A 10,781-nucleotide genomic window follows, 5' to 3' on the forward strand; every position below is an offset into this window, starting at 1 on the left:
GGGTTGCAATTATATTGTATTACATTATGAGAGCAAAAAATACAGTAAAACACACACTACTTATTATTTTTTGATAGCGCAGAGAGATGACGTACAAAGAAGCTTTTCCCTGCGGCGCCAGTATGACATCCTTTGCCTGCTATTCGCAGGAGATGTTGATACCCACTGAAAGACACATGGTGCCAGCAGCTCAAAGACAAGGGTGCAGTTGCATCTGTGTCTGAGTATGAGTAACAACAAGATGGTTAAAGGGTAATGTGTCATCAGTTGTTGCCAGTTCATCACGAATGACAAGCTGTACCACTTGAGACTGTCCTCCACCTAAAAACGTTCCCATATTGCGTTTGTTCATGCAAGTACATTGGGGCCAAATTTACGTTCAAAGATCATGCGACATCTAGTGGTGGTGAGGGTAACTGCACATAAAGGGTAAAAATGGCGTCCATGACGGACAGTTACGTTGTAAATGAATGTTTTATATCCCTTTTTTTAAATACCACCCAAATAGTTAATTAATTCTAACATTAACCAAGTGATTTTATTGCATTATGCCAACCAGGAAGTGACAGAGATTCGTCATGATGTGTCGTGTTTACGTGTAACCAAGGCAACGACTAAAATGGCGTACATACGGGTGAAGGTGGCGGAGAAAAAAAAACATATTTTAGACCCAATTATGATCGTTTTCTAACCTTACCCTAGTGTAATTATTGTCTGAATTCAACCAGGAAGTGAGAAAATAATATAGTAGTAAAGTGTTGCCGCTGTAGTGACGGTTGGTCTTAATCTCACGTCATACAACGTGTGTCTCACATTTTGTGGTTTAAGGTGCTCCGCCAAGCAACCACCCCTGTCCACAATCCTTCCTTAAGCCAAAGACTTGGGAAAAATGTCTGTTCTCATGTAAAAATACTCCTATTAGTCATATTTGTAGGGCCTGTACCTTATATGGCGCCACAACGATTGTTACCGAGTCCAAATGTGACTTGTTTGATATAGACAAGTCACAGATGAAAGTAAAACCAACATAAAGTATCTTAGTTTTTTCCTTCCTCAAAGTAATCTCTAATTGATTTGAGACATTTTTACTGTGCGAATGTTGTTTACAAAATGTGGTGAATATAATTAGGTGGTAGTTACTTTATTACGCATCGATCATTATTAAAGCAACTCATGTACTTGTTTAACCCATCCGGAAATGTTTATGAGCTGACCATCTATCCCTTTCCCATCAACATAGAAACATATAATGCACATACAGGTTCCTCACCTTCCAGAAGAGGTAGCAAAGTGATGGCTGTGCTCAGGCGTCCACTTCCCAAGCTTACCAAGTGGGGGCGCTCCGCCTGGACCTTCAAAGATTTACCTGTTTCAATCAGGTCTAAGGGAGTGCTCTGTCGAAGCAGAAGACAAAAAACATCGTTATCCTACAGGAATAACGCCATTATCCTTAAACCATGACTTTACCTAATGTCACTTAATGTGTAAAGACTTTGCACATCCAAAAATGTTATTAGGTGCTTCCCCATTGCTGTTAATGATTAATTAAAGCTGTGAGATGTGATCTTTATGCCACTAAAGGTGGGTATGCCAAGTGTGAACAATCTTACAACTACTTTTAAGCCGAAACTCCCCATCCGCTTGTTGAGAACTGAAGAAGCCTTTCGGATGAGGGGTGAAATGTCTTCAAGAATCAAGAAAAAGAAGTCTAGCTGTCCTTATTGAAGCTCTTAGGATTGACAGGTAGAGGACAAAAGTAGAAGTGGCAGACCTAAAAGAAATATCTGTAGTAGATGAACTGTATCTGAAAGGGATGTCCTGAATAGATAAGAAAACTATTAACAAAGACCTGACACAGGACCTGAGAGATGTATCTGGACCCTCAGTTATTCCATCTACTGTTCGCCAAACCCACATGGTCTCCATGGAAGGGTGGCTGTCAAGAAGCCATTCTTAATGATGGGAAACAAGGAGAAAAGGCTGAGCTATGCCAAATTACACAAGAAGTGGACTGAAAATCAGTGGCAACAGGTCTTATGGAGGGATGAATCCTCCCCAGAGCCTAGATCTCAACATTATTGAAGCATTGTGGAACGGAACAAAAGGCAGCCAACATCCAAAGAAGAGCTTTGGGATGTCCCTCAGGAAGCCTGGAGAACTATTCCTGAAGACTATTTAAAGAAATGACAGAAAGCCTGTCTCAGAGGGTTCAGGCTGTGTTTAAGTATAAAGATGATTATACCAAATATTGACTTTCAAGCTCATTAAAGGTGCATAAACTGCTTTATTTAGTGTATTTTCATTCATGTTTGCACGTTTTCCCGGCAGTACATAAAGAGATTTGTCTTGAGCCATGAAAAGACTGTAAATATACACGATAGGACACTTTTAAATTATTAGGACTTTATAAGAAAACGATGTTGCGTACCATTCATTGTAAATACAGGAGCTACCATCTGGTCATTGATATTTCTTACAGTTATATTTCATGAGCTATGACATAGCACTGAGGGCTGAATGATGTAAAGTTTATGTTCTGCATAATATGTGAACCAATTAATACAATTACTATAGTAAATTTCAGAATGAGATAGAGCAAAAAACACTTAATATGACTTTACATTTTAAAGAGTGCTAAGAGTGATGAGACCTAAAGAGGTCTGTGAATATATAGACATGAGAGTCATGAACATATACCCAGATTCTTCTGCTATTTGATTTAAAGATGATTTATTCCTAAAAAATCTGTACTTCTCAGTTATGTTGCCTCAGAAGCTGTCTCACAGCATTCATTGTTACTAATGACATGAGTCGTGTAAATAGTTACACTATCGACACTAAATGAAATGACTCACCTGTAAGACCTGGTGCGTCTGTCGCTCATGCTCCACTTTATTCTTCCTCATGCAGTCCATGTCGGCAGGATGGTCAGAAGTATCTGACACATGTAGATCCTGAAACACGCACACACACACCCACACACACAGTGCTGAATGGGAGCTTTGGGAATAATTCTACTAGAGCTCTACTACAATGAGAACAGTGCTTTCCTTAGAAACCCTTCTGCCCCAGTTAAAAGCCCATGTGACCAAACCACTATACAGGGTAATTGTTCCTCTAGAACCATAGACAAAATGACACTGATTTATGCCTCAGCCTAAAAGGGTTTTACACTTTAGAGAATGAACAAGTCAGACAATAGAAAAGTTGTTGTTATGTGAATATTACAAATGTGGTTTTAGATATAGCAAAGGGTGTGCCTGAGCTGTGCAGGTGCTTTACACGTCAGGGGTCGGCTCACTGCTTCCTCTGACCGCAGTGAGTCACTGTGACTCATGCACACGTCTCACAAATGCTCATTCTGTGTTTTCAGACAGATGCTGAAGATTAGATCCAGCCGTCTACTCATCGCGCTCACATCAGACAGGAGGGAAACAGCAACAGGCAGATGCAGACTCATAAACAGCCCGGATAACACAACAAGCTTATATGCTTGTCTTTCACCGTCACTGCAATCTCTGCATCACAAGAGAAACTGGAGTAGACACAACTGCCTACATTCCTGTAGGTTCTGTCTGTTCTGTCTACCATAACAAATAGGGACAACTGTATGCCATAATGAACAATAGCACCAATGATTTTTGGCATTTTGAGGGCCTAAGTGAGGTTTTCCAGCTATTTTTCACTCCATGTTGTCATTATTGATCAGTTATGAGTCTTGCCAAAATAGCCAAAAGCCATCCACAGCTGCTGTACTCTAAGTTTAGTTCATGGTGTTTGAGACAACGGGCCGTTCAATTGGTGTCTGATGTCACTCCAGACAAGGCTGCCTGGAGAAACCACACATATCCGACAATCTTCTGCAGTGTGCGAGTCTCAGAGGACCCAGTGACACAGGGAACAGACCGTTCCCTCTGTTCGGCACTGACACTGGAGCCCTGACTCCTCTGCTGTCAGCCCACTGGCTGTCAACACTGGCCCGCTTTGAGACCCACGCTCAGACACAGAACAGGATAGTGGGCAGGGTAATGTGTCTCTGTCTGTCTGACTCTCTTTCACACACACACACATGCACACATGCTCCCACAAACCCCAATGATTTAACGTACACACCCAGGCTGGAGAGCAGTTTTAAAGCCTGGAAATGCAGGGCCTTGCACTGTAACCTGTCATTATGGAGGCAGTTATGCCCTTCAAGGTTGCCATGAAGTTCTGAAAATAGATACTGCCAGCTACACAGTCTGGACTGCTACTTTTAAAGACTTCTGCTGGGAGCAAACATTGACAAAACAGAGGAAAGTTTTACATTTGAATAGACCAATAAAATAAAAAAGAGGGCTATTTAATGTAGGGCAACATAGAATAATAAAAGCTGACAAATATAGTCGTTAGTTTACTTACTTTTCTGACAGTCATGCAGCTCTTACCATCTCTCTACTTTGACAGAGTCCAGACAACAGCTAGATCCATGGGCTTGTCTGAGGATTATCAATTCACAGAGTTGTGTCCACATTATTGTGTCTGTCTTGCTCCTTGCTTTTCATTCACTCACTGAGTTCCTCTGCTATTTCCCTCCTCCCAGCCCCTTCTCCTGCCCATCCCGGTACAGAATTACATCCTATCAGAGTTACACGCGGCAGAGGGGGATCGTGCATCCGCACTGCCATCCAAAGCAAGCTCAGCTTTCATATTCATTGATTCAGTGTGTCTATTTGGCCGATGAACCCTTTGAGTAAATAACAACCCGTCTTATCTCAGAGGATCTCTCGAATGCGCTGACTGTAAGATTCCCATTGTTTGACAGCCCAGACTGAACACCCCACGTGATCAGAGAAGGCTGGACATCTTCCTCAGGTGTTAAAGGTCTGATCCATGATGGAAGCAGCATGTGCTGTAGGAGATGAAACGGACCTTTTGTCCTCTGACTTCCTGCTCTGAGCTGGGAAGAACAAACTGGGAAAAGGGTATTTCCACTCTGGGAAACTGTTGAACAACAATTCTTGAAAGAATAAATGAAAAAAGTGGACTTCAGTGGAATATAATGCACACACTCTTCTTGATACATCAGTGATGATGGGACAGACACATACTGTGGTCCACAGGAAGTGAGCGAACACATGTGAGCATCTCTCAAAATGTCCCACAGGAACAATATTTAGCTTTCAGATAAACACTGAGAGCAGGAGAGAGTGGGAGAAAGATTCCACTATTGATCTCAAAAGGCTTTTCCCATGGCCGGGGCCAGAGAGGAGATGGAGGAAATGAAGCAGATGATGACTCACTAAGGAAAATAATAACAAACAAACAGAGGCAGCTAAGTAACCAGATGGACTGCAGACTGGTGAAGTCTGCAGAGAGGGCTGAAGCTGTGAGTCAGTGGTCCTTAGTGATGATGTGGCGGTTACAGCTGAGCAGATGGACACTTACTGAATGGCCTTTAAATAGGGCGATTTACATGCCCATCTACTAAAAACTAAGCAAATGCAGCAGGTCGTAGAGATTACACGAATGATGCCCTGTGGCAGAAAACCTGGAAGTCGTCAAATCCACGCAGATCATGCAAAAAAGTCCCAGTGGGTTTACAAACTCATTTCTACGTCATATGAGGGTATCTCATCAAAGATAGAAGAAATCCCCTCCATGTATCCACACATGTTCTCTGCTGCTCTCTGCAATCATTCATCTGATCTACTCCAAACATGGCGACAGTGTTGATGGACACCCAGAGGAAGTGCAATGTACTCCAACGGGACACAATCACAACCAAACCCAAGAACAACAACAGAAACATTAAGCTTTTACCGACAAAACTGCGTTTTGGGAGGTAAATGTAAGATGAAAAGAAAAGTGATAAAATCTTATGGATCAAACGCCACGACACGGTGGATTTTGTGACGTTCTCATTCATTTATCCTGGTCAAACATCAGTAATTCGCAGTTAGTTTTGCTTCCTGCCTTAAGTTTCCCCACCTGTGTTGAATCTTTTATCCATAAGTTGATTATCCTTCCCTGTGTGTCTTTGTTCTGCCAGACAAGCCTCTTGTTTTTCCTTTATTTTTTGCTTTTTCACCTGCCTGAGGTACTTTTTGAACTGGACTCATTTTTTGCTGCCAGGATCTACCAGTATGTGACTTTTGCTTTGCTTAAAAAACTTTGGATTTGCACTCTTCCCTCTCTTGCCATTCTCCATTTGGGTCCTCCTCCCTGAAAACCACTAATAAAGCTGTGTTTCAAAAGGATTTCACGGTTAAAAAGGCTCTTTTCCTAGTCCTCTGTGTGTGTGATGGTGGTGACATCTTCATTAACTTGAGTTCATGCATTGTTAACACGTTAAAAGACAGCTTTGAACTAGTTAATTAGCACAAATGTTTTAATAGTTATGCAGATATCTAAAAATATGTTTTGTGTTAATTCCAAAGCAAAATTGTGTTCAGAAATTAAAGCCACCAGTGGAGTTGGGATCTTGTGGAAAGGTATTTTCCAGCTGCACTGTGAGAGCCTTAAAGCACAGATTGCCTTGGTGTGAGCGTTTCTCACAGATCTTGAGTTATGTCTGCGGGTCTCTGCAGGGTGTCTGAACATGACAGGTGGAGGAATGCAGGAAGAATCATGCAAGCAGCGGCTGACTTCAAGAAAGAAATCGTATTGAGGTTGTTTCTGAACCAGGTCGCCAATCATCTGTCTTCCCCTTTAAAAACAGGGACTTCCTTGCTATAAATTGAAGTCTTCAGTCAGCATTTCCTCTCAGACCACTCACAAATCCTGCCTCTTCCACTTCCACTGACATATCCAAACGTGACCTCTGCCATGAAGCTGACCTAAACTTAACAGAAACCAAAGCTGTTTGTGGTCGTACAGAAAGAATGCTGCATGAGAGCTTGAACATAGGGCAAGAAAGACCATCCTGAAGGAGAATAGATAGCAGATAGATACATAGTCACAGGGCCCCACAGTGTCTAAAAGTGTCTCAATTTTGCAGCAATACCAGTAACTACAAAACTTTACCTGCAGTGTAGAAACAAATTAACAACGTGTGCACATGCATGCTACTTTAACCTTCTGATTCATCCCTTTTTCTCATATATTGCAACAATTATTACAAAGTGTAAAAGTTACTGAACACATTAAGCAATCAGCCAAAGGCTGCTCTTACAAGAAAGATGGAAACAATCAACAGGAATCTGCTTGATATTCCCCAAACTGTTGTTTGAGTCGCCCACTGAGCAGATGCCTTTGTGAGATCTACCCACTCGTCTCTCACATTTTATCAATTCATAACATCTAGAATCAAGCAAACTGTTGCTTCGTCGCGCAAAAATGCACCAGCATAGAAGTTTTTCCTTATTTTCAGGTCAAAGATATACTCACTCAGCCACATGTGCACCTCACGGTCAGCGTCGGAGTAATACTTCGTCATCCTGTAATTCCACCAAAGCACATTACTAGACGCCTGAAGCCCAGAGGCAGCCTGATCTCACACACAAACAAAAGTGTCCATTCACAAAGCCAGCTGGGTTTGACTCCTAATCTGTCTGAAACCAGATGACTTTCACCTGCCCCCACTGTTTCGTGGTATTGAACTTAGATATGGCTGCTTATCAGGACAATAAAAGAAGATTAAAACACTGATAATGAAAGTATGTTAACTCTCTCACATACATTGCCCTGTGAGTGAAAAATAACTGGGTCAAAGCTATGAGAGGGAACTGCCACAATAGCCCCATTATCTCTTTCTCTCTCTCCTTCTCACACACACACGCATCAAGCAATATTTTTTTTCTAATTACCCGAGCCGGAGAGGAACATTTTCTTCTCTGTGGAGGGATTCAGCCTAAAGATTAAAAACACAAGACAAGGCATCTTCCCAAATCTTCATGTGAAAAGTCTCAGCTGCTGGTCTTGAAGATGGAAAAATGCTGTTTTTTTTTCTCCACTGCTGTTGAGTTACTTTCAAAGTGAATGTTTCTGCGTTTCTGTTCGACGCACATCTTTCTGCCAGGTCCACCCCTCTTTCCAGCTTTCTCCACTTAGAGTCCCTGTTCCCAGTCTGGGGAAAGGGATTCTGTGTTCCTGCTTCGCTGTTTCTCATAAAACAGACTGGATCTCAAGAAGTGTACAGACCAACCGATGCGTTTATCTTGTTTCTCATTTTCACGGCTCAGTTTAAATGATGTTTTCTTTTTCTTTTTTCCATTACCAGACATAAAAAAGTGCCTCATACTTTTCACATCTCTGCTTCATGCATGAAGTTATCGAAATACCATGAAATTACTGAAATTGCTGCAAACCCAGAGATTTCCTTTCACCACAAACAGCTGAAAAGAGCAAGACTGGTAAATTTAGAGTCTCTGATAGTGCTCAGTGAGGAAATTATAGCTGTCACAGCCAGTGGACACTTAGTTTTTCCTTTTGGGCTGGAATTTTTAGCCTGGATGTTGATGTTGGACACGTTGTCAAAGCCTGGGTAATTGGTTCAGCCTGTGCTGGGCTCAGTTCAAACTTGTTGCGTCATGCTGCTTTTGCCACTCATAAAACAGTCAAAGCTGACAAAAATACCTGGATGCTCTCCTCCTACGGAAAGGTCATGGAAGGCCTTAGCTGTGTGTCTGAGGTGGAATCAGGAAACATGTCATCGACCGCCACAGATGGCCTGAAACGACCTCATCCTACTCAGGTATTAACTCTAGATGTGCTGACTGATCCTCAGGATGGTTTTTCAGATTTCTACATGACAATTCTGCCATTTTCCTCTTTTTCAGCAATATCTGAATCAGTCTCTTCGAAGTATCATGTTACAGTTTGAGATGCACATGTCACAGAAAAGAAAAGGTGGTTGTTATGAAATGTAAACAAACATGGCCATCATTCCACTCAGACTGCACATTTTCACACATGAAACAGTCGACCCCTGCTGGTTATATCAGGAACAGCAACCCCACTCAATCCAATTACACTTTTCTCTGACTTTATGTATAATATAACTGTGATACAGTAATAATCTGTAAGTAAACTGATTAAAATCAGTAAACTCAAGTGAATAGATATGTTTAGATGACTGTGTATATATTTGACTTTCATGTCACTTTTCCTTCATGATTTATCAGCTAAATTTCAGAAAGTATAAATGTAAATAGAATTGTTTTGGTGAACTCTTTGGCTGCTTTACCATGGATCAGACATCAGTAACTAAGTCTCTCGCCCCTGAACCACATGATTTATTTGCTGTATTGTAAGGATTTGCCCTGTTTTCGACTCAGTATTTGGTAGTCGGACATGGTTGAATCAACTCTAAAAGAATAAACCAAAACCAAAAAAGGATCGTGAACTTTGAGGAAGCTATTTTGCTATACAGCCTATAAATTTAGATAAATATACTCCAAATTATTTAAAGTCACTCAGTGGCTTGCTGCACAAAAGCTGTTCATACATGCCTGTCATTAGGCTCATGCTGATAAACCTGCTGCAGTTCTTTGGTTTACAAACAAGGAAACACCTGGAGCTACATGCAAGAACGTTAGAACATGTTTTGCAGGGTTTAACCACATTTAAAACATTCAGGTCACACACGTGTGCTCACAAGGACCGTTACAAGCAACATCCCTCAATGTTCAAAACAATGTCACAAATGGCTGACCAAACCTACAGATGAGACACAATAAATCACCCCTGCAAAAGAATACTCCCCAAATGCTCGTGCACTGTGGTCCTTCTGATGCAGACACACATGAAAAGTGACCAAGAATTAAATACAGCCCTGACATAAACTGATTACTTTTAGATCAGATAACTTTGGGTGAGCTACTCTCGTTTAAAAAAAAATAAATCTTGTTGAGACACTTAACAGAAAACCTCAACTATTTCAAGTTGCATGTCCCTCAGCTCCTGCAAAGCTGCACAGTCACGCTGTCCGAGTCATTTAATTTAATGGCCTGCTGGCTGGGGGTGACCAGCATACAGCAGCACGTTTATACAGCGAGTCTTAACTTTCACTCCCCTCCCCATTTAGTAGCCATTGAATCCCATATTGCTCTGTAGGTAAAGACCATTTAAAATGTTATACCAGGAACCTTTATCCATACTAGCAGAAAGGATCACCTGGCCTGAAGCCAATCAGTAGACAGCATTTACAAAACCTGATTTTATTAAATAAGGACGAAAATAAAGCATGTGAAGCAAGACAGACAGGAACGTTGCTCTTTCAATGTGTGGGTGGCCCTTAAAAGGGCCTTTGGGTGGAAAGTTATTAGCCAGCAAGCTAATACTCCTGAGACTGAGAGGAGGCCTTCTTTCCCGCCTTGCCGGTGCTCGGGGCAGACTGGCCGGTCTTCTTGGGCAGCAGGACGGCCTGGATGTTGGGCAGGACACCGCCCTGAGCGATGGTTACACCGCCGAGTAGTTTGTTCAGCTCCTCGTCGTTGCGAACGGCCAACTGAAGGTGGCGGGGGATAATACGGGTCTTCTTGTTGTCCCTTGCAGCGTTGCCGGCCAACTCCAGGATCTCAGCTGTGAGGTACTCGAGAACAGCGGCCAGGTAGACCGGGGCTCCGGCGCCTACTCTCTCAGCGTAGTTCCCCTTGCGAAGCAGACGGTGGACACGGCCCACGGGAAACTGCAGACCAGCACGGGAGCTACGAGTCTTAGCCTTGGCACGGGCCTTTGCTCCAGTTTTGCCTCTTCCGGACATTGTAGGTTGTAGTATGAGTTTTTCGTTCTAAGAAAGTAAAGCGTAGCTTCGCAAATGATGAGGAAGAAGAGAAAGGACGACCTGGATATAAACCCCA

At 42.3% G+C, this 10,781-nt stretch overlaps 2 protein-coding genes across 11 annotated transcripts in view; both read right to left on the bottom strand.

Moving 5' to 3' along the window:
- phldb1a (pleckstrin homology-like domain, family B, member 1a) overlaps window positions 1–7,920 on the bottom strand; it is a 31,450-nt gene extending 23,530 nt beyond the window's left edge. For 2 of the 10 annotated variants that reach the window (XM_072375566.1, XM_072375564.1), the window contains exons 1-3: window positions 4,402–4,769; window positions 2,856–2,954; window positions 1,271–1,394 (exon numbers count right to left, since the gene is read on the bottom strand). In XM_072375566.1, coding sequence (XP_072231667.1) covers window positions 1,271–1,394; window positions 2,856–2,954; window positions 4,402–4,416 — 238 coding nt within the window. In that variant the 5' untranslated portion in view covers window positions 4,417–4,769. Of the gene's footprint in view, window positions 1–1,270; window positions 1,395–2,855; window positions 2,955–4,401; window positions 4,772–7,368; window positions 7,671–7,787 lie in introns of those variants that run through there. The other 8 variants (XM_072375565.1, XM_072375563.1, XM_072375568.1 and 5 more) reach the window with 6 other exon arrangements.
- A 2,203-nt stretch (window positions 7,921–10,123) lies between these two features.
- On the bottom strand, window positions 10,124–10,781 carry h2ax (H2A.X variant histone). Its single transcript, XM_072374553.1, has one exon. The coding sequence runs from the start codon at window positions 10,682–10,684 to the stop codon at window positions 10,256–10,258; it is 429 nt and encodes a 142-aa protein (XP_072230654.1). The 5' UTR covers window positions 10,685–10,781; the 3' UTR covers window positions 10,124–10,255.

Source organism: Leuresthes tenuis, unplaced genomic scaffold (genome assembly GCF_036924035.1).
Source record: "Leuresthes tenuis unplaced genomic scaffold, fLeuTen1.0.hap1 SCAF_21, whole genome shotgun sequence".
Taxonomy (NCBI): Eukaryota; Metazoa; Chordata; class Actinopteri; order Atheriniformes; family Atherinopsidae; genus Leuresthes; species Leuresthes tenuis.

Coding starts and splice junctions, on each gene's coding strand:
- h2ax (XM_072374553.1), bottom strand. CDS start 10,684: ATGTCCGGAAGAGGCAAAACTGGAGCAAAGGCCCGTGCCAAGGCTAAG.